Source organism: Leucopleurus acutus (assembly GCF_964270905.1).
Source record: "Leucopleurus acutus genome assembly, chromosome: 3".
Classification (NCBI taxonomy): Eukaryota; Metazoa; Chordata; class Mammalia; order Artiodactyla; family Delphinidae; genus Leucopleurus; species Leucopleurus acutus.
The window spans coordinates 12,857,219-12,880,260 of record NC_139145.1 but is presented as its reverse complement, the minus strand read 5'-3'; the positions used below and the strand labels follow the sequence as shown (position 1 = coordinate 12,880,260).

At 56.7% G+C, this 23,042-nt stretch overlaps 2 protein-coding genes across 2 annotated transcripts in view; one reads left to right on the top strand and one right to left on the bottom strand.

Annotated features, from left to right (window-relative positions):
• Positions 1-623: 623 nt before the first annotated feature.
• Positions 624-2,062, top strand: F2RL3 (F2R like thrombin or trypsin receptor 3; the record flags this gene model as incomplete). The annotated part of the gene is made up of 2 exons (XM_082835579.1): positions 624-732; positions 1,029-2,062. 2 exons carry the CDS (start codon positions 624-626, stop codon positions 2,060-2,062), a joined length of 1,143 nt encoding a protein of 380 aa, XP_082691705.1.
• Positions 2,063-4,632: 2,570 nt separating this feature from the next.
• Positions 4,633-23,042, bottom strand: part of CPAMD8 (C3 and PZP like alpha-2-macroglobulin domain containing 8) — a gene marked incomplete at its 3' end in the record, with an annotated part of 95,933 nt that continues 77,523 nt past the window's right edge. Inside the window, exons 28-42 of the mRNA XM_082836630.1 lie at positions 19,712-19,868; positions 19,508-19,582; positions 16,001-16,166; positions 14,445-14,531; positions 14,217-14,353; positions 13,667-13,822; positions 13,492-13,554; positions 12,584-12,765; positions 10,747-10,834; positions 9,876-9,950; positions 9,076-9,181; positions 8,877-8,987; positions 7,412-7,621; positions 6,977-7,094; positions 4,633-4,654 (exon numbers count right to left, since the gene is read on the bottom strand). Of these exons, the coding sequence (XP_082692756.1) occupies positions 4,633-4,654; positions 6,977-7,094; positions 7,412-7,621; positions 8,877-8,987; positions 9,076-9,181; positions 9,876-9,950; positions 10,747-10,834; positions 12,584-12,765; positions 13,492-13,554; positions 13,667-13,822; positions 14,217-14,353; positions 14,445-14,531; positions 16,001-16,166; positions 19,508-19,582; positions 19,712-19,868 (1,753 nt within the window). The remainder of the gene's footprint in view (positions 4,655-6,976; positions 7,095-7,411; positions 7,622-8,876; positions 8,988-9,075; positions 9,182-9,875; positions 9,951-10,746; positions 10,835-12,583; positions 12,766-13,491; positions 13,555-13,666; positions 13,823-14,216; positions 14,354-14,444; positions 14,532-16,000; positions 16,167-19,507; positions 19,583-19,711; positions 19,869-23,042) is intronic.

Below are 23,042 nucleotides of genomic sequence, written 5' to 3'. Positions count from 1 at the left end.
GGGGTTCTGGCTGAGAACCAAGACCTCCTCAGCAGGCTCACAAGGCCTGCCCCTCTCTGCGCCTGCCGGGGGACCTGTGCTGGGGCGTGGGTGAGGCTGCATACGGCAGGGTAACCTCCACAGAGGGCCAGAGGCATCTGGGGGGGTCTGCTCACCTGCTCTGGCCTCTGATTTGGGGTCCTGCCTGCCAGAGCCGGGGGTGGGGTTTGAGAGGAGGGGGCTTCAGGAAGGGCCAAGCGTTCCTGATGGAGGGAGGGGAGCATGGCACAGGGGGCTGGGCTGTCACAAGGATGCAGCCGAGATGTGATCGGCCAGCAAGAAGTGGCCACTTGGCCTACAGAGGCTTCCTAGGCTGGATGGGGGCTACAGCCTGGCGCCTCCTCTCCCATCTTACTGGCCCAGCACCTAGACCCCAAGTAACTCCAGCTGCCAGGCCTCCTCAGGCCAGGCTTTGGGCCTCCCACAGGCTCATGGGGGCAGGGACCAGTTTATCTCACCAGACCTTGTCCCCTCCTCCGCCGGCACTCAGGAAGCTGGGGGCGGGGGTAGGGGGGTCCGGCCAGGCAGGAAGCCTGAGGTCAGCCGGCCACAGCCCAGAGTAGCCGGCACCCAGCACCGGCAACATGTGGGCTCTCCTGATGCTGTGGCCCCTAGCACTGGGATTCAGCCTGGATGACACTCAGACCCCCATTATCTACGACGACGATGGGGGCAGCACGGAGAGAGGTGATGGTGAGTGACCTCGGGCCCTGCCTTGGGACTGGGGGGGTGCCCAGAGCCGGTGAAGGGGAGACAGGGAACGGGGGTGGGGCTTCTCCAGCCCAGCCCTGAGTCCACAGGGCTGGGGGTTTCCATGTCCAGCTCTGTCCCACCAGCCCAGGGGCTCCTGAGAGCTGGGGGCTAGATCTACAGTTTCTCAGGGGCCTCGCCATCCAGCTGGGGAACCAGGTGAGGGGCTAGGGGTGGGGGGGTGACTCCTGGCCTCTCAGCGCTTCTATCCCCTTTCCCTCCGGGCCTCTCTCCCCCAGATAGCACGCCGGGGCCCCACCCGCGCAGCTTCCCTGGCCAGCCCTGTGCCAATGACAGCAACACTCTGGAGGTCCCGGGCAGCTCTCGGGCACTGCTGCTAGGCTGGGTGCCCACGAGACTGGTGCCCGCGCTCTACGGGCTGGCCCTGGCAGTGGGGCTGCCCGCCAATGGCCTGGCGCTGTGGGTGCTGGCCACACGGGTGCCACAACTGCCATCCACGGTGCTGCTTATGAACTTGGCAGCGGCTGACCTGCTGCTGGCCCTGGCGCTGCCGCCACGCATCACCTACCACCTGCGGGGCCAGCGCTGGCCCTTCGGCGAGGCCGCCTGCCGCCTGGACACGGCCGCGCTCTATGGTCACATGTACGGCTCCATGCTGCTACTGGCCGCCATCAGCCTGGACCGCTACCTGGCCGTGGTGCACCCGCTGCGGGCCCGCACCCTGCGAGGCCAGCGCCTGGCCATCGGGCTCTGTGTCACAGCCTGGCTGGTGGCAGCCGCCCTGGCGCTGCCCCTGGCGCTGCAGCAGCAGACCTTCCGGCTGTCGCGTTCGGACCACGTGCTCTGCCACGATGTGCTGCCCGTCGGTGCCCAGGCCTCCTACTGGCGGCCCGCCTTCATCTGCCTGGCAGTGCTCGGCTGCTTCCTGCCGCTGCTGGCCATGCTGCTGAGTTACGGGGCCACCCTGTGCACGCTGGCGGCCGGCGGCCGGCGTTACAGCCACGCGCTGAGGCTGACCGCGCTGGTGCTGACCTTGGCCGTGGCCCTCTTTGCGCCCAGCAACGTGCTGCTGCTCCTGCACTACTCAAACCCGGACCCTGATGCCTGGGGGGACCTGTACGCCGCCTACCTGCCCAGCCTGGCGCTCAGCACCCTCAACAGCTGTGTAGACCCCTTCATCTACTACTACGTGTCGGCCGAGTTCAGGAGCAAGGTGCAGGAAGTGGTGCTTCGCCGGGCGCCCGGTACCACAACAGCTTCCAGGGAGGGGTGCAGCCCGGCCACCTGCACCCGATCCTCCTCGTTTGTGTGACAGGCCGGACAAACAGGAAGGGGGTTGCACTGGGTTGAATAGGGTCCCCTTCCAATTCATGTCCACCGAGAACCTCCAAAAGTGAGCTTATTTGGAAATAAGGTCATTGCAGGTGTAATTAGTTAGGATGAGGTCACACTAGAGTAGGGTGGGCCCAAAATCCCATGTGACTGGTGTCCTTACAAGAAGAGGACACAGAGACACACAGGAAGCCCATGTGACCACGGAGGCAGAGATGGGGTGATATGGCCACAAGCCAAGGGATGCCACAGACTGCTGGCAGCCACCAGAAGAAGTCAGGAGACCAGCCTGGGACAGATGCTCCCTCAGAGCCCCCAAAAAGGAGCCAACCCTGCCCACCTTTATCTCAGACTTCTGGCCTCCAGAACTGTCAGAGAATAAATTTCTGTGTTTTAAGCCACCTGGTACGTGGTACTTGGCTACGGCTGCCCCAGGAAACTAAGACGAGCATGAAATGCAGGTTCCCAGGCCCAGCCAGCTCGCCTGTGTCCGTGTCCAAGGTGTGGACGAGGCGAAGCTGATGCTGCCTTGGACCTGCAGCAGGACCCCACCCAGGAGGAGGCTCGGGCCCCCTCCCCGCTTGTGGCCAAGGCGGCTGGGAGCCCCGTTGGCGGTCCTCGTTCCCAGGATGGGCCTTAGTGTTCTGGGGCATCTCCTGAGCACTGGAGACCTCTACTCTGCTCCCCAAAGCCTGGTGCGACCCATCACTGGGAGCCACAGGGCTCAGCCTCCTACTGTCACCCTGGCTGCAAGACGTCACCTCCTCCTGCTTTCCCTTGGTCTGATCCCCCTTCTCAGGTAACTCCCCCATGGACTGGGTGGGTGGAGCAAGGCGAGGATTTACAGTGTACACCCAGGGTCAGGGGGCTGCAGCTTCGCAGAACCCACCCCCAGCCAGCTGAAGGCTGCTCTGAATCAAGTCAGGGGGCACCACGTGGGGAAGGGCAGCCGTAGCCCCAGACACATACACACACACCCTGCCGTTCCCCACCCCAGAAGGCAACACAGGGCAGTGTCCGGAGCCACCGAGGCATCAGCTGTGGGAGTACACAAGCCCCCTCCAGAGGCAGAGGGGAATGGGTGCCATTCCTGGGCTCCCCATCAAGTTCATAGGTCTCTGGTCTGGGGAAGAGTGAGCCGGAAGCCCCAGGACGGACACACACACACACACACACACACACACACACACAAGTGCGCGCGCATACGCTCTCCCACGTAAAAGTGAACCTGGGGCTGTGTGAATAAAGTCAACGAAGAATATCATGTCAATAGCCTGGTGTGATGATGCGCTAGAGTCTTCCAAGATGTTACCACTGGGGGAGGCTGGGTAAAGGGTAGCCAGGACCTCTCTGTATTGGTCTGATTTCTTACAAGTGCATGGGAATCTATGATTACCCTGGGATGCAAGTGTTCCAAAGCCTCACCCTGCTCTGAAAGGCTGGGCTGTAGATGAAGGAATGGAGGTGAGGGGACGGAAGGAGCTGGGCTCCAGCGCTTAGAGCTGCCTCTCAGCCTCCCCTGCCCGCAGGAGGCCCAAGTCTGTCAGGGACTCTATGGAAATGAGCTTTTATTACACCAGCAGCCTCTATGGCAAGTGGCAACAGGGCCTCGGCAAGGGCGCTGTAACCTTGCAGGATAGCAGGGGTCAGGAGCGTGGAAAGTGGCCGGTGCTGCACGACGGGGACCCACAGGCTGGGCAGCCCCCTCGGGGTCTCCGTGCTGTCCAGAGCAGTGTCGGCTGAAATAAATTACCACCGTGGAGGCGGAAGACAGGAGAATGCAGGAGGGGGCATGGAGAGCCGGGAGGCAGGTCTGAGCACATGGCTTCGGTAGGTCCAGAGCTGGGACACCCTCCCAGGCTGCTAGGAGTGGGACAATCTTCCAGGCGGGGCATTGGAAGATCAGGGGTTCACAGGTCGAGGTCAGGAAGTGGGCAGATGAAGGGGCATCTGTCTGGAGCCCAGGACTTTCTCTGCAGAGAAAGTGGTGGTGCTGTCGAGGCTAAACATTCAGGGACCCCTGGGTTGAGGCAGGGGTGCAGGGACTGTGACAGTTCTGGGACAGTTTGGGGCTTGGGTCCGGGGGTTCAGCAGCCCAGGCAGTCATTATGCAGAAAAGCAGCCTGTTTCGTTTCTAAGTTGCTGACGCTGCGTCCTTGATTTGGCCAGAGTCGTGCCCCCTCAGAAACAGGTCTTTGGCTATAAGTCCTTCCCAGAAATGTCCCTCCTCCGGGGAGCAGAACGTCGGGCTGTGGGAGCTGCTCTGGCCACCCAGCCCAAGGCTGTAGGGTGGGGTGACTGGTGCTCCAGCTGCAGCTGGCGGGGAGGGGGGCGCCTCCAGCCACCTTGCTGACCATCCTTCCTGTTGAGGTGGGGACTGGGCCCCCAGGAGGCCCACCATCGTCTCTGATGGTCTGGGTATCGGGTTCGTTTGGAAGCAGGGGTCACCCGGGCAGGGTCCAGCAGCCCCCAGACAGTCAAGTCTCCTGTCAGCGACCCTCTTCCGGTGGGACGAAATCACAGCCAGATCACGTCTTCCTGCTCGGAGCTTTAGGAAGAGAAGCCACTCTGACTGATGGGGAGAGAAGCCGAAAAATGCCTGTGGGCTGCCAGGCCTGGCGGGGGCGGGACTGCGGACCACTCCCTAAACCCGCCTCCAAGTGGCTCGACCTGGCTGCCTCTGCCCACTGAGACATGAGCGCCCCACCTGGAGCTGGGGTTGGTGGGACATGGTCCAGCAGGGCCCCTCAGGACCCCGCCCATCCCCACCAGGCCACAGTGATGGGATGGGGCCTTCACTTCTGGTAAGAATGAGCGCAGCATGCAAGGGACCACTGACCAAATAGAAGACTTATCTGTGGAACTCAATCAGCTATGAAAAGGGAGGAACTACTGATACAACACCATGGATGGACAGCAAGGGAACTCTGTTGGGTGAGAAAAAGCCAATCTCAAAAGGTTACCTACCCCACCATTCTGTTTACAAAGCATCCCTGAAATGGCAAAAGTATAGAGCAGGAGAACAAATGAATGGTTGGGGGGGGGGGGGGCGGAAATCGAGGTGGGTGTGGCTATAAACCTGCAGCTAAAGGGATCCTTGAGGTGATGGGCTGTCCTGTATCTTGACTGTGGTCATGATTACACAAATCTACACGTGGGGGAAAATTGCAGACTCAATTGCAAATGAGTGCATGTAAAAGTGGTGAAATAGGAGTAAGATGGGTAGATTGCATTGATGTCAATTTCCTGGCGTTACACTGTAACTTGAGTTCTGGGAGATGTTACCACTGGGGGGAACTGGATGAAGGGCACCTAAGATCTCTCTGTTATTTCTTCCAACTGCGTGTGAACCTATGGTACCTCAAATTTAGAAGTTTAATAAAAATCTTCCCCTGCAAAAGGAAAATAAAAGCAGACCTCTCTCAGAAGACACTGGACAGGGTGGGCAACACTTGGGTGACTTTAAAGTTATACATATGATAATTATTAGCATGAGAGATGGGAGGGGACAACACATGGACAGAAATGGCTTCAGAGTTGCTACATTTTGCTTAAGGTGGTTACAATACTCCCACCAAGTAGACTGTGAAAAATTTAAAGATGAATAGTCTTATCCCCAGAGTTACCGCTAAAAAAATAATGCTGAAACAACAATAACTGAATCAAAATGCAATTCTAAAAGATATTCAAAAGAGGGCATGGAAGGAGAAACACAGGGGGGCAAAACAAAATTAGTGCAACAGTAACCCTAAACCCAGCCCTATCGATAATTATATTATATGCATGTGAACTAAACCCAGTGCCTGGTGCAAGATGACGCACCCCTAAATCTCTGGGACTTTGGTTGGTGCTGGGAAAAACTTTCCTACTGGGTTTGCTGAGTGGGGATGTAAACCAGCCTTTGCCACCAGCATGGGGTGGAGAGACCCTTGCCACGCAGGAAGGCAGGGCTCTGAGGCCCGCCAGTGCAGCCAGCCTCCAGGACCTGGCACTTACCTGAGCTGATAGATCAACCTGTTGTTTAAACCTCTTGAGTTGAGTTTGTTCAACCCAAAAGATTGGCCTCGTCCAGGAAGCCTGCCCAGCAGCCCCTTCCCAGCCTCACCCCACAGGGCTCTCTGGTCTCCTGACCATTTCCTCCATCCTTCCTTCAGGGGAGACAAGGATTCTCTACCTAACCAAACTCCACCCGGGCTCCTCTGAGCTCTTTTTCACTTCGATCTCAAATTCTAGGCTTCCATGTTCATCTCAGCACTGCCCAACTGTAGCAAGAATCTGCTAATATGTCAGTTTAGCCAGAACCCCCCCCCCCTCCACCGTACTGATCACCCTTGATATCTGATTGGGTTCCTCGTCCTCCACCATCCACCCCCCGCCCCCTGTAATTTCTCATCACCCTGGCCTACCTTCAGCAACAATCAGGTGCAGTCAGTTTAGCTAGAATATCCCCCCTTCACCCCTGATGTTTCCTCCTAGTAACTTTCCATCCACTGACTGCCACCCCCCACTCCTTGGCTATAAATTCCCACTTTTTCTTCATTATTAGGAGTTAGTTACAATCTCTATCCCCACTGCAAGACTCCATAGTGCTCCCCCTTGAAAAATATATTCCTGTGTCATGAATAATTTCTTCTTTAACAGGGGTCCCAGGCCCAGGGGGTCTCAGGGACAGGTCTGTCCTGGGGTCCAGTCCTTGGGAGGGTTCACTAAGCTCACGCTACACATACAGGCTGCTCTTCTATGTGTGCCTGGGTGGATGGGGGTCAAGGGAGAACAGATCCCCCACCTCATCCCCTGAAACCCTACAGCAGGCTGACCCCTCCATCAGTCACTCCCACTCCCTGCCAGGTTCCAGGGCCAGTGGAGGGAGGTTGGGGGCGGGCCCAGCTCTCACCTGTCCTCTGCTTCCCCGTCCAAGTCCACCACCTCATGGCCGGCTGCCACGTGCCCCGCGTCCAGGGGACCCAGGTCATAGTCGTAGCTGTACAAAGCAGAGGCTGGTGTCGGCTGCTCTGGAAGGAAGGAGGACTGAGTCGGTAGGGAAGGCACTGGAGGGAGAGGATCTGGATGACCAACAGCCCAGGGGGCCTGAGGGGAGGAGATCTGTGGCCCAGAGCAACAGATAGGAGGTGAGGTCACAAGGTGGGGAAGCAGACACAGAAATCAGAGATGAGGAGATGCAGGAAAGCACAAGGTTGGGGTGGGGCTGGGGAGAGACTGACCAAGACTGAGGAGATGCAAAGGGACCCAGATGCAAAGAGAAGAAGATGGAGTGATACATTCTGGGACAAGGTGGGGTCCCCGAGGTGGGGCGTGGGTGGATCCTCACCAAGGGCACAGCGGCCAGGAGGCGCGGGTTCCAATCTCACACGTTCGCGGCAGGCAGCGTCCTGGAGGTGGCAGGTGCTGGCATAGACGACGCCGTCGGAGCCACATACCGGGTCCCTGCTGGTGGTGCAGTCGCGCGCGCAGCCGCAGCGCGTGATCTTCGTCCCCTCCTCCGGGATGGCAGCGGCACCTGCCTCGCCAGGGGACCAGCCTGGCGGGCGAGGCGAAATGGGCAGGCCCCGGGAACTCCACCCCCCAACTTGATCCCTGCCTCCACCTGGGCCTGGGGTTGGGGAGAAGTCCCTGGGGTCCGGACCACACTCCACAGCGTGGAGACAGTTCCTAGGAAGCCCTGACCTGGTAGAATTTCATGCAAGTATTTGCCTAGTGTTTACCAAAATAAAATTTAAAAAGAAAACTTTTATGTTCCTTGCAGCTCTACTTACAATAGTCAGGACATGGAAGCAACCTAGGTGTCCATCGACAGATGAATGAATAAAGAAGATGTGGCACATATATACAATGGAATATTACTCAGCCATAAAAAGAAACGAAATTGAGTTATCTGTAGTGAGGTGGATGGATCTGGAGTCTGTCATACAGAGTGACGTAAGTCAGAAAGAGAAGAACAAATACCGTATGCTAACACATATATATGGAATCTAAAAAAAAAAAAATTGATTCTGAAGAACCTAGGGGCAGGACAGGAATAAAGACACAGACCTACTAGAGAATGGACTTGAGGATATGCGAAGGGGGAAGGGTAAGCTGGGACGAAGTGAGAGAGTGGCATGGACATATATACACTACCAAACGTAAAACGGATTACTAGTGGGAAGCAGCCACATAGCACAGGGAGATCAGCTCAGTGCTTTGTGACCACCTAGAGGGGTGGGATAGGGAGGGTGGGAGGGAGATGCAAGAGGGAGGAGACATGGGGATATATGTATACGTACAGCTGATTCATTTTATTATATAGCAGAAACTAACACACCATTGTAAAGCAACTATATTCCAATAAAGATGTTAATAAATAAAAAAGAAAACTTTTAAAAGCAATCTAAACTCATTTCAAGAAGTCTGGAAAATAAAGAAAAAGGTCCCGAGGGACCCCTAGCCCGTCCTGCGTCCTTCTCTGTGGCCGATTGGGGCTCCCGGCCTGGGTCCCAACACCCTTTGGCTTGTGGGGAAGCGGAAGCAAGGGCTCTCCTTTGGGCCGCCCGCTTCTACACCCGCCCCCTCATACCCCCCTAGGCCCCGCCCCTCCTCACTGCCCACCCCCCCGCGCCCCGCTAAGCCCCGCCTCCTTCTCACTGCCTGCCCACTCTGCTCAACCCCAAGCCCCTCCGCTCAGGCAGCGCGCCCTTGACCGTGCCGGGTCCTCCTGCCTTTACCACGCCCTCCTCTGCCGCGGGTGGGGTCGGGGTGGCGGGTGGTCGGAAGGGGCAATGGCTCCGCGCACTTACCGGGGCCCTGGGCCAAGGAACGCTCCACCTCGTTGCACGCAGGCCCAGCGCACAGCTCCCGGGCGAGGGGACTGCGCGAGCTGACGTTGTAGAAGCGAGTGGCCTCGAAGGCTGCGGGACCAGGGGAGAAGGGTGACCAAGTGATGGATGACAGGGTGAGGGACTGAGCTAGAGTTGTGGGTGTTGGGCGCGGACCTACCAGGCTCGTAGTAGTCGTACACGGAGATGGGCAGCGCCGACGTCCTGCCCACGACGTGCTGGCGGAGCGCCCGGAACCTCACGCACGTCAAACACTCGCTGGGGATCTGCGGGGGCAGCGGGCAGGCTCAGGCTCGGCCGGGGCCACTAGGGCCAGAGACTGAGCTCCGGCCTCTGTGCTCTGTGACGCCACAAAATGTGGGCCCAGAACTGGCTGATTTCGGGATGCCCAGGAGGCGTGAAACAGAAACGTGATCCCATTTTAATTTTGTGGGTCCTTCCATCCCACTTGGGAAAAACATCTCAGCTGGTCTTTCATCCCCCACTCCCCCCATGGCAGGTGCCCTCCCTCCTTGTGTGTGTGTGTGTGTGTGTGTGTGTGTGTGTGTGTGTGTGTGTGGACACTGACAAACTTGTGCAACCACTATCCATCTGCAGAATATTTCCATCACCTCAAAAGGAAACCCTATCCCCATTTGCGCTCCCCATCCCCCCAACTCCTGGCAACCACCGATCTGCTTTCTGTCTCTTCACTCTGCATGTTTTTGAGGTTCAAACCATCACTGCTTCATTCCTTTTGATGCCCGAATACTATTCCATACCCCTCCCAACTTTCTGCACCAAAGCAAGCTGGCTAGGGCACAGGGCAGGCAGCCGTGCCAACTCCGCCTGAGTTGCCTCTCCCAGTTTCTTTTTCTTGGTATGAGATCATTGCAGGAACCACACCGGGCCATGGCAGCTGTGCCCTCGCCAATGTGGCTGCCGTGGAGGCCTCCACCCACCACCCCCGGCCAGCAGTACCTCATCAAAGTAGAAGAGTACTCTGCGACCAGCCACCTCGTACCTCTTCAGTGCCACGTGCTTGTCGAGGAGCAGCTGGCAGGGAAGCCAGAGGTCAGGGTCTGCCCGGCCCTTCAGACCCCAATGCTCTCTTCCTCCCCGATCTCCAAGGGCCCAAGGTGGGCTGGACCCGTGAAGACCCAAGGCCCCGGAGGCTGAGGAGTTTGCCCACGGTCATCCAGCAAGTCCCCGTGGGCCAGGCCAGGGGGTGGAGGTCAGCACCCAGGAGAGGGCATACAAGGCTGGTTACCACTGTCCCGAGTGCCTGCTTCCCCTTCCCTGCCTGCAGTCTCCCCTGAGCGAGCCTCAGTCCCAGGCCGGGCCTCCCTGTGGCCCCCTAGGCGCCCACAGAGCCCTGCCACCTGCTCCTGCCTCACCTGCACCATTCAAACTCCCTCCCCCAGGACAGGCCCTACTTTCCTGTCCCTCCCCACACTGCAGACATCCTCAGGTAAGGCTGCTCTGCCCACTTTGTGACCCTCTTCCCCTTCCCCCACAAAAAAGGGGGCCGGTCTCTCTTTAAGTTGAGGATGGTGGCAAATCTCTCCCTGGTATCCCAGATCATCCCCAAAGTGCGGGCAGGTTCGTTGAACCCTTCCTCTGCCACGTGGATAACAGCACGGGTGGCCCACTGAATGACACCTACTGGGAAAGCTCCCACCCCTCCCCACCTGCCCCTCAGCAGATGGCCAGCCCCCAAACACCAACTTTGCCCAGAAAGACAAAAAAACAAAAACAAAAACCCATTTTATGAAGGGCTGGGAATTTGCAACCTGGGCAGGGCCACCAGCCAGAGACCTGAGCCGAGCCCTGCCCACCAGTGCTACCTCACCTGCTCCAGGCTCTCAATGTCCGCCCGGAACCCTGACAGCAGGGGCACCTCCAGGACCGCCATGTTGGAGGAGCCTGCATGCAGCCACCTTCCGATGAGGGGAGAGAGAGAGAGACCCTTGAACTCAAGCCCTGCAGTGGAATTCATGGACCCCCCTGTCCCCACAACCCCCGAGCCTGCCTGGCTGGCAGCCCATCTGCACAAACACCCTTGGCTGGGTCGGTGGTCAGCCCATTTCACAGCTAAGACACTGAGACCATAAAGAAAAGGCCTTGCCGAGGGTTCTGGGCCTGACCCAGGTCTATCAACTCCGGGCTGTGTTCTGACCCGAACTCCATGCTGTGCCCCCAGTGTGAGAAGCTGCCCCATGGGGCCGAGGGAGTCCAGGCCACTGGGGGAGACCCGGTCACTCTCCAGTGCCAGCCCTCAGTTTCCTCTTCTGTGACATGGGGGGTGGGTAAATATGGCCTCTGGGGCTTGCTATGTGCCAGGCCCTCCCTGTGCTGGGTGCTGGTGACAGGGAGGCTGACACTGAGTGAGGAGCCTGCAGACTGTGTCCCAAGGGGACGGGGTGGCCACAGCTCCTGGGGCAGGCGGGGGAGGCTTCCTGCAGGGGTGAGGTCTGAGAGACGCTATATCCGGGTGGCACACAGTGGGGTTTTTTTCTTAACGCATCTGAGGGAGGAACAGAGATGCCCCAGCAGGCCTGCCGGGACCAGACAGTTGGGCCAGTCCAGCTGCTTCTCGCTCCCCCGCCTGATTAGATGGTGATCACAGCCGTGCTTAGTGGAACCATCCTGAGTCTCACTGTGGAGCAGGAAACACAGCTGGAGGTTTGGGAAGCCACTCACCCAGGGCTCTCGGACTTGGACCAAGTTGTGCTTGTTCTTCAGAACTTCCTAAGATGGGGGCCTTGGACATGTGAGGGCTGAGGGTCAAGGTTAAAGAAGGTGTCTGGGCAGCTCTGATGGGCTTCAGGTGCCATAGCTTGCAACCACCTTTGGGGTCCCCCATCGTTGCCATGGTAATGAGCAGCCTTTGTGGGCAGCTGCATGCACCCACCACCGAGGACCCTCTGTGGCCTGGTCCCAGGGTCACACCTGGGGCTGGTGGGTCGCACAGGGGCCACAAACAGCCATCCCACCCAGCCCCACCTGTCACTGGGGTCTGCTGCACCCATTCAGAAGCACTTCCATTTCTTTCATTTCAAAAATCATTTGGACTGTAAGCTTCTGATTGCAAAGGCATCCATTTCGAAGACATCCATCTTGAATAAAGATACTGGCACCCGTATGACACAACTACTAGCCAAACAACCAGAAGAGGAATCAGGCTGCCCCCACCCACGAAGGTCCCTCTTTCAGGAAGCCCTGGGTAACCTAGATGATGGACCACTTGGGTCACCCTGCCTTCCCCTTCCAGCACCCTAATTCCTGCTCTTATATTTTAAATTCGCCAATAAAGAGTGAATCCACAAAAATGTAGGCAACCCCCCCCTCGGACCCCAATATAGGCAGAACCTCAGGTCCGTGCCTTCTCTCTGTCTCTCTACCTGTGACCTCGCTGTGTGACCCTCGGGAGGGTCATGTGCCCTCCAGGACCTGTGAGTAAGAAATCTTGTTCTTCCAAGGTCCCTGATGGGTGTTGCTGACGTGTGTCTTGCGATCAGACTAAGGACCACGAGGGCTGGTCCAGCCACAACTTTGGTGAAATGTCTGTGGGGCTCCCACAAGTAGTACAGGCCCAGATGAATGCCCGAGGCGTTCCTAGCCGAGAGCGTCACTATATAAAATGCCGTCCAGGTGGCGGTGCCAGCCAGCGGGGCAGGAGGCCTTACCTGGCGCACACCTCCAGTGTCACCGGGTACTCCTGCTGATGCTGGTCAGCTGCTGGGTCGTCATCGTCAGCCGAGGAGGCAGGCGCAGGGGGCCGCCGCTCGGCCTCGGGCTCCTGGAGGTTGACAAGCAGCTGGAAGGACGGCTTGGCCACTGGGTCTGGCACGTTGTAGGTAACATCGATCTGGGGGGGGGGTGGGAGGACAGAGGCTGAGGGGACAGGGGAGTGGGGAGGGGAGAGGCAAGGGCAGGACAAGGTGGGGGACAGCCAGAATGACGACAACGGTGACATCAACAACAGCTCTGGGCACTACGGTCATTCCATTTCGCCCTGATGGTGTAGGTACGACCATCACCCCATTTTTCCACATTTCAAGCCCAGGTCTGTCTGCCTCTCAGGCTCCCTCCGCTATCCACTGTGTTGTCTGGGCTCCCACCTTCCAGATGGAGAAGCTGAGAATGCGAGGGTCTCCTGGCAGACTTGCCCTCTGACCGCTGGCCAGAGCCTAGGAGGTCAGCCTGTCTCCACCCAGAGTGTGACTAAATCCTGAGCCTGGTGACTGAGGGGTCGTGGGGAGGGCCAGGCTGGCCATCTCCATTCAGGCCTTGGCAGGGAGAATAACAAGTCCCACCATGGGGGGTGAAGGGAGGGGTATGCTTAAGGTCAGAGACCACCGGAACGGGGATCAGATGGAGTTTCTGGGGCGACTCCAGCCTCAAGGGGACACATTGCCATCTGCCTTGGGTCCTGCCTTGGGCAGAGTGGACGGCATTTCAGGGGGCTGACAGGCTGCCCTGGGGTGGCTCTCACACCCACATCCACCCCACTCAACCTGGCCCAACACTGAGCTCCCTCCCGCCCGCCCCTCCAGGGGTGCCCTGGAAGCGCCCCCTCTCCCCGCAGCCTCACCTGCATCAGGCAGCAGCCTTCGCCCTTGGCGCTCACAAACAGCCCTGTGGGGAGGCTGGGGATCTGGGGAGAGAAGATGCCGTGGTTTCCCCCGCAGACCCACGTGGACAGACAGGCAGCAGGGAGGGGCCGCCGTCGCTGCCCACCCCCCACCCCTGGTCCCGGGAGCACGCACCGCCGCCATCTGTAGAAGCTTCTGGTTGGCCCTGTGCAGCTCGAAGGTCTCCTGGTAGTCCAAGTTGGTGGAGGCCAGGGAAACGGTGAGGTTGATGCCACCCGCGTAAGACAAGATGGCATACTCTGCCAAGGCCTGCAGAGCCACGCAGGTGTCCTAGGGACAGAGCAGGAGGCTGGGCTCAGCCCCAGGAGCAGGTCCGGCCCACACTGCGGGAGCCACAGACCCTCTCCGGATACCAGCGACCCGTGAGGCTGCAACAGAGCACTGGGTGTCCGGCGTAGATACCCACAGGGCTGGGGGCCCCAGGCAGCTGGGGAGCATCTCCACGGAGGCAGGGGCTGGGCCCCTGTCCCAGAGCCAGGCACATCTGTCCCTCAGCCCCATCCTCCTGCCCTCTCTTGGACATCATGCCCCCAGGGGCTGCGGGTAAGGAGCCGTCCTGAGACTTGAAGCAGCCAGTGGCTTCCTACCTGGCTCTTGAGTCCCAAGCCTAGGCCACAGTAACCCCGCTCAGACCCGAGCCCCTCTTTTGGCCTTCCTGGCTCACCTGAGTGGAGGAGAAGCCCCCAAGGGCATTCCGCTGCTGGGACAGCCACTTCACCACAGGCAGGGCGGTGGCCACGTCTCCCAGGAGGGTGTAGGTCAGCAGGGCATAGGCTGTCATTTCCACCTCGGCCGAGACCACTGCAATGGAAGAGGCCAGCTGGGGCCCTTTTGACACTGGGACCCAGGACCCGGTGCCCACCGCAGGCACCGCAGGTGGGGTGGCCAGTACCTGTCTGATAGACCCCGTCACTGAAGCTCAGGAACGCATCCTTGTCCACATCCCGGGAACCCGTCAGGCTCCAGTGGGTCACCCCATCTGTAAGGCCAGAACAGGTCAAGGGCCACAACCCCTGTTGGCACTCAGCCTGGCAACCCATGCTGAGTCTCAGCGCATGTGGTCTCGAGAATAGACATCAGGGGGCTGGGCCCCAGGGCAAGAGGGTACCAGGGGAAGATGGCTGGGACAGGAAGGGTCTTGGGGCTACATCTCAGATCTGCAGCGACAGCGACAAACCCAGCCCCTGCTGCACCGTTGGCAGACATCACCAATCCCTGGCTGCTTTTCTGTACCCCGGCAGACATCACTAATCAATGGCCTCCCTCCTGGCTGGAGCCCTGAGGCAGGCCCCAGTCTACCCCACTTGGGGACCAGGAAGCCACTCCGTACTTGCAAAGGCTCCAAAGATTCTGAGCTCATGCGTGGTATAAAAAGCCCTCAAACCATTGAGAAATCAGCACTCCCTGCCTCAGATCTTGAGCAGTTAGTCCTAAATTGACACCGTCATCCAACTGGATGGTTTTAGAATTTTGCTTTTTAAGTTTTTTTTTCTTCTTCTTCTTCTTCTTAAGCAGTGAAAGCAATTCTTCAGGTGACCTCTTCTCTTAAGCAGAGAAGCTGGATGGAATACCAGCGCAGCTCCTGGGAAAGCCCAGGGGTTGGGGGGAAGGAGACTGAGTTTGGGGACCTCTGAGAAGTCACAGTTCAGTGACTGGGGCTCCCCAAACACAATGAGGAGTCATTTTGTAGATGGGGGACTGACACCCCAAGATGGAAAAGGCATTCCGAGACTCACCCAGTGATGGGGGGCAGGGTGGGAGCCGGCTGCAGCCCTCCCCTGCCTCCCAGCACCCTGCCCAGGAATGGTTTCCAGGAAGCCTGGGGGATCCTCTACCGGGGATCTCCGAGCACTGTTTTCCCTGGTGGGGCGGGGTGGCATCCCCTACTTCATAGGGGAAGAAAATGATGCTCCAGCTCAAGCCACTTCATCAAATGAAGCCACTAGCAGATGCAATAATAAATGAGTAAAAAAAAACAGTGAGGGACTTCCCTGGTGGCCCAGTGGTTAAGAATCCGCCTGCCAATGAAGGGGACACGGGTTCGATCCCTGGTCCAGGAGGATCCCACATACCGCAGAGCAACTAAGCCCGTGCGCCACAACTACTGAGCCTGCGTTCTAGAGCCCGCGAGCCACAACTACTGAGGCCCGTGCGCCTAGAGCCCGTGCTCAGCAACAAGGGAAGCCACCGCAACGAGGAGCCGGCACCCTGCAACGAAGAGTAGCCCCCACTCACCGCAACTAGAGAAAACCCGTGTGCAGTAACGAAGACCCAACGCAGCCAAAAATAAAATAAAATAATTTAAAAAATAAATTTATAAAAAAAAAAACCAGAGTGAGCAAAGGACGCCTCCTTCGTTCCATGCATGTGTTCATGAGCTGTTTACTGGGGCCCGCAGTGGGCTGGCCCCACACCGTGTCCGCTGGGGTGGCAGGCAGGGGCACCTACCCTGGGTGATGGCCAGGCTGCGGAGCTTTCGCAGAGCGGCGGGGGCTGCAGGGCTGCGGAGCAGGGTCAGCGCATAGGCGGTCAGGGCACTGCTGTAGGGGTCCGTAGCCAGGGGCGCGCTGGACTCCAGGAAGTGCCTGGCTTTGGCAATGGCACCCCTCTCCTCCTGCGGGGTGCAGCGGGGGTGGGAATCGGAGCCCTGGGAGGCTGCTCTGCCTTCACCCCACCCACCACACTCCCAGAGGTTCTCAGGACATGCCTGGGGCAAGCACTGGATGGCTTGCAGCCCCTCACTTTGTATCCTTCTGGTGCCCCACTGCCTGCAGCCTCAGCTTTCAAAGCCCCATTCCCTTTCTTTTATGTTGGTGCCAGGTTTTCCAAGTGAAGTCTGAACACAACAAATCAATCCAGAGACACTCTGGGGGAAGCAGGCAGACCCCTGGCCGCCCCGCCCCATCCCACTCTATCACTAGGCTGGCTTCTAAGACCCCCAGCTCAGGCCCACCTCATCCTCCAGGCCTAGCTTCAATTGTCACCTCCTCCAGGAAGCCCACCAACCCTCATCATGCTCCTGACCCACAGTGTGAGCGGGTGAAGGACAGAAACCAAGTCCATTGTCCAGTGATGGGCTTAATTCAGAGAAGCTGCCCAATAATATAGGCTAAATGGAAAAAGGAGTGATTCAAAGCATTCGAGAATTTAGCAAGTGAGCAATGGTGCTCCTGTGGGCACCGGTGGAGCCATGGAGTTAAGATAACTCTGCTTTGGTGATTGTTAAGATTGCAGAAGGAATGCTCTCCCAAAGCTTTCCATCTTTAGATCAGAATAAAGCATGGGAACCGCCCTTACGGCATGTCGTTAAGACGTACCATCTCCCTCCCGGGGCATGTATCAGGGATGACAGAGCAAATTAACTGGACCCCAAGCCTGAGCCACATAAGCCCAGAGCCTGGGGTGGGGGTGGCTGGACACTTTTGCAGAGGTAGCACTGATGTCCTTATAAGAAGAGAGGACGAAGAGACACAGAGAGAAGGCCGTGGAAAGACAGGCAGAGATTGGAGTGATGCAGTCACAAGCCAAGGAATGCTGGGAGTTCCCAGAAGGTGAAAGAGGCTAGGAAGCCTCCTCCCCTAGACCCCCAGAGGAGCCACGGCCCTGCCCACACACTGACTTCAGACCTTGGCCTCCAGAACTGCGAGAGAATAAACTCCCGTTGTTTAAAGCCACTGTTTGTGGTACTTTGTTACAAATGCCACAGGACACAAGCCCAGGGGCCTTTTTTCAGCCTAAGGCACAGGGGCCTTCACATTCTTGAGTTCAGGAAGAAACACTTGGTTCAGCTCTAGAAAAATCTGATAAGGTCAGAATGACCTAAATGTCGATTTTACCAAAACAAAAAGCAGAACCAGGGGATGGAGGAGAGACCCACCTTGGGAACGCCAAAGAGCCTGGGTTCCTCAGTCTCAGGTGCAGGCAGGGAGGAGGCACCCACGAGGCCTGCATCCCTGGAATCCCTTGGTCCCGGGCCAACCAAGTTGGTTGGTCTTCCTACAGGCAGGGTGTATGAGTCTGCTGGGGCTGCGTAACAAAGTACCACAAATTGGGTGGCTTAAAAAAGTAGAAATTTCTTGTCTCGTGGATCTGGAGGCTAGAAGTCCAATATCGAGGTGTTAGCAGGGCTGGTTCCTTCTGAGGGCCGTGAGGAAAGGATCTGTTCCAGGCCTCTCTCTTGGCTTGTAGCTAGCCATCTTCTCCCTTTATCTTCACATCATCTTCCCTCTGTGCTGGTCTCTGTGTCCTAATGTCCCCTTTTTCCAAGGATGCCAGTCATAGTGGATTAGTACCCACTCTAAAAGCTACATTTTAACGTGACTACCTCTTTAAAGGCCCTGTCTCTAAATACAATCACATTCTGAAGTCTTGGGGCTGTTATGTACTGAATGTCTGTGCCTCCCCGTCCCCCTCCCACAAATGTATATGTTAAAGCCCTAACCTCCAATATGATGGTGTTAGGAAGGGGTGCCTTTGGGAGGCGGTTAGGTTTAGATGAGGCCAAGAGGGTGGAACCTCTATAATCAATGAGGCTGCTTATAAGAAGACAAAGAGACACCAGAGTTATCTCTCTCTCAATCTCTCCCCCAACCCCATCCCACCTCTCTCCATGGTCACGCACCAAGAAAAGGCCGCGTGAGGACATGGAAAGAAGATGGCTGTCTACAAGCCAGGAAGAGACCCCTCATTAAGAACTGAATCAGAGGGGCTTCCCTGGTGGCGCAGTTGTTGGGAGTCCGCCTGCCAAAGCAGGGGACACGGGTTCATGCCCGGTCCGGGAAGATCCCACATGCCGCGGAGCGGCTGGGCCCGTGAGCCACAACTACCGAGCCTGCGCATCTGGAGCCTGTGCTCCGCAACGGGAGAGGCCGCCGCAGTGAGAGGCCCACGCACCGCGATGAAGAGTGGCCCCCGCTCGCCGCCAACTGGAGAAAGCCCTCGCACGGAAACGAAGACCCAACACAGCCAAAAATAAAATATTAAATAAATTAATTAATTTAATTTAAAAAAAAGAACTGAATCAGAAAAAAAAAAAAAAAAGAACTAAATCGACCAGAACCTTGACCTTGGACTTTCCAGTCTCTAGAACCATAAGAAATAAATGTCTGTTGAAATCCCTCACTCTGTGGTGTTTTGTGACGGCAGCCTGAGCTGACTAAGATGGGGGTTGGGATTTCAGGATATGAATTTTGGGGGCGACACAATTCAGCCCTTTAACACAGGGCAAGCAAGGGGCTCTCTGGGCAAAGCGTGTGGGACGTGGAGGGTCTTAGGTCACACCAAAGCCTAGACACAGTCAAATCGGGAAATTCTGAGAAGTGCCACAATTCACAGTTCATCACCAGAGGATTTAGAATTGGCACAGGTGTTAGGAATGGTGGAGCCCCGACCCCAGCGGCTGAGCTCCGTCTAAGCTCTCACTGCAGGGGACATGCCACACCCATCTGGGACAGCCTCACAGAAGTGACGATGGCCCTTGAGTTCCTCGGGACGTCTAAGCCCTGCTGGGTCTAGTACCGTCCCTGAAGGTTCTAGACTCTTCCCCGCAAAAGCATTCATGAGTCCAACATTTTGTGTAGGGCTCCCTGAAGCCAGCCCCTGGGTCACTGGCCAGGAACCTGATTGGGCCCCAGATGATTCTCCGATTGGGCCTGGGGGCTGTGGACAGTCCTGGGAGGGCTCGTACTCAGGATACAGCCACCCCTACCCCACTCTCCCACACACGCATGTCCCCGGTGATTACTGCTGGAATCTCTCACACCTCTGCTCAGGCCACAAGAAGTTGGATGTTCTGTGACCATTGAAAAGCATCAAAAAGTCTCACGAATGAGCAGAAGGGGGGCAGCAAGGAATAAATAGAAGCTGAAGATGGCCAGAAGATGGCCAACCTGGCCTGCAAGGCCAAACTGTCCACTCGCTCCTCCAGCCGGCACCTCCCGGGCCCCCTGCGCTTACCTCCGAGGCCAGGCCCATCTCCAGGAGCGCTGCCACCACGTAGGCTGTCAGAGGGACTGTGCCGTGGATCCCACCCTGTAAGAGGATTTGCAGTTTCATCCCAAGCCAGAGGGGACAGCCCCCTGCCCCCACTGGGCCCAGACAACACCGGGGAGCAGCCAGGGCAAGGCCAAGACCCCAGGAGGAGGCTGGGAGGCTGCCAACCTGGATGTCCTTGTTCAGAATCCTGCCCACCGCCGGGAAGGAGCCGTCTGCCCGCTGCTGCTGGACAATCCAGCCCTTGGCGGCTGCCAGCTCCTGAGGGTCAATGAAGATAAAGCTGCGCGCCTGGGCGAAGGACTTCAGGACAAAGGCTGTGAGCCTGAAACAGGATGAGGTGGGGGCTGGGAGAGCCATGGGCTGGGGAGTTGCAAAACAGAGTCACCTCCCGTGTGCCCCGCCAGGGACTGTGGCACGCTCCCCACATCATCCAAGACTCTGCTTCCTACTCTGCAAGACAGGAGGGTCCAGCCTGCCCTCGCAGGGCTGTTGTGAGCACTTGATGGAAGTGTGTGGGCACCCAGCAGGACCTGATGATGGAGCCCAGCCTCCCCGTCTGCTCCCTCCCCCCCCGGAAGCACCCGGGTCTGCTCCTTGCCTGGCACTCAAGGCCTTTTTGTGAGCTGGTCCAGTCCCACCACCAGCCCCCACCCCCGCCATGTGCAGAAGACCTTCCTTGTTGCTCCTCCATAACCACTCCCCAAGAGATCCCAGGTCTTGCTGAGAGATCCCAGGAAAAACCGGCAACCAGGTACACTGGATACTTGGGCTCCTCTATAGCCCTAGCCAGCCACAGCCATGGGCCTTCCAGTCCCCAGACCTGCAAATGGCTTTGGAATGGGCACATGAGGTGATGCTGGGAGCAGCTGCAGCCATTTTGCCACCACGAGGAGAGCAGCTGCTGCGCCGAGGATGCCCACAGGGACCAAGGGAAAGAACCAGGAACCCCAATGGATTGTGGGGCTGCCAGACTGGCCAATCCTGGAGCCTCCCCAGCTCTATGGTGTGAGGAGATGTTCAGAATTGCTTTTTCAGCCAGTTTTCTTTTGTTTGCAGCTGAAAACATCCCACCAACCCACTAGCTTCAGTTACTCAGTTACCCAGGCCCTGGATGCACCATGTTCCTACCTCCCTTCTTTACAGGATGAAGTCTTACTTGTCTCTCAGTGTTCAACCCAGGGGTCCCTCCCCAGAGGAAGCCTCCCAGACACCTCCACTCTGTGATGGACATGCTGCCTCTGGACCCCCGAGGCCCTCCCTCTGTGTCATTGTTTTCTATCTGTATCTCTGCAGCCTGCCCCTTGTCCACCCCATCCCCCAGCCCAACTGTTGCTAGCGCACCCTGAATGGGAGACGATGAAGCTGGAGAATGAATGAATGAAAAAAATGAATTCAGGAGAACCACCAGATGGAAACCAGGGAGCCAAGAGGGACAAACAGCAGAACTATCAGCAGGGGAAACACCCCAACTCAGGACGAAAGAGTAATCCATCCTTTCCAAAATCAAGTGGCTCCCCCACCTGACACGCATCAGGATGGCTACTATAAACCAAAAACGAAACGACACAGAAAACAACACGTGTCGATGAAGATGCAGAGAAATTGGAACCCTTGTGCGCTGCTGGTGGGAACGGACAATGGTACAGCCCCTGTGGAAAACAATATGGCAGTTCCTAAAAAAATTGAACACAGAATTATCATATGATCCAGCAATTCCACTTCTGGGTATATACCCCAAAGAAATGAAAGCAGAGTCTTAAAGAGATATCTGTGCGCCCCTATCTGTAGCAGCATTATTCACAATGGCCAAACTATGGAAGCAACCCAGTGTCCACTGACAGATGAATGGACAAGCAAAATGTGGTATTGAGGTAGGATGTAGATGGGCCCCTGGGCTGAGTGGTTGGTGTTTGTCAAGCTGAGGAAACTGAAGCTTGTTTCCCCCTGATATTTCAACGGAAAAGTTAATGGCAGGAGCAGAGGAGAGCTGAGCTCTGCTGGAGTAAAAAGAGAAGAGGACCACCTCTTTCATTCTTGAGGTCAAGGAGACCTCCCCAACTGCCCATGCACAGAAAAGCTCCTTTGGGGATCAAAAATGGAGGGAGCACTAACCCATAATCTCTGTTCTGTCCATCTCCCAGAGACCCCCCCTCACTGGAATACATTTTGGCTAAAAGATGCATGTGCATATCAGGCAGGGCCCTGGGTCAGGTCAGATGTGGAAAACCAAGAAAGATGATTGGTGAGAGGAAAACAAAAACCCGGGAAAACTGCCCCCATATAAGTGATTTAAATCATCTCTCTGGTGTACTCCTCGTTAGGGAGGATGCCCGCACCCTTCTCTGGGTGTGTATTTCTGCTTTACAAAGTCTCTTTGTGGAACTGTCTCTCTAAAGAAGACGAGGACCAAGGTCCTCTCACCTGCCGACACCAGTATATCCATACAATGGAATATCATTCAGCCTCGAAAAGGAAAGAAACTCCGCAAAGTGCTATAGCATGGACGAACATTGAGGACATTATGCTGAGTGGAATAGGCCAATCACAAAAGACACTGTATGATTCCACTTATATGAGGCACTTAAGAGTAGTCAGAATGATAGAGACAGAAAGTAGAATGGTGGTTGCCAGGGGCTGGGGGGAAGGGAGAATGGGGAGTTAGCATTTAATAAGTATAGAGTTTCAGATTTACAAGATGAAAAGAGTTATGGGGATGGACGGTGGTGTTGGCTGCTCAACAGTATGAATGTACTTAATACCACTGAACTGTATACTTAAAAATAGTTAAGATAGTAAATTTTCTGTTATTTAATACAATTAAAAAAACAAAACAAGAAAATCAAGTGGCTCCAAGCTCTGTTTCTGTGAATCACCAAAACCTGAAATATTAACCTTACAATTATTAACCTTATTAACCTCGTCCTGGCCACTCTCCTTCCAAGATACCTCAAATCCATCCTCTTCCTTCTACCCCCATGGCTCCTGTGTCAGCCAGGCCACCCCATGGCTCCCACTGCTTCCACCAGCCCAGCCCTGCCCCATCACCTACTCTGTATGCAGCAGAGTTTGGAAATTCCAAACACTGGGGGGCCAAGATGGAACTTAGTTGCCCCTGTGCTGGGAACTGTGGAATTTCCACATTCTGCTACACTGTTCTCTTTTTTTTTTTTTTTTTTTTTTTGCGGTACACGGGCCTCTCACTGTTGTGGCCTCTCCCGTTGCGGAGCACAGGCTCCGGATGCGCAGGCTCAGCAGCCATGGCTCACGGGCCCAGCCGCTCCGCGGCATGTGGGATCTTCCCGGACCGGGGCACGAACCCGTGTCCCCTGCATCGGCAGGCGGACTCTCAACCACTGCGCCACCAGGGAAGCCCCCACTGTTCTCTTTATTTTTCCATCTTAAAACACAAACAGGGATAAACAAACTGTGGTACATCCATACAACTGAATATTATTCAGCAACAAAAAGAGCTAACAAGCCATGATATGACCTGGAG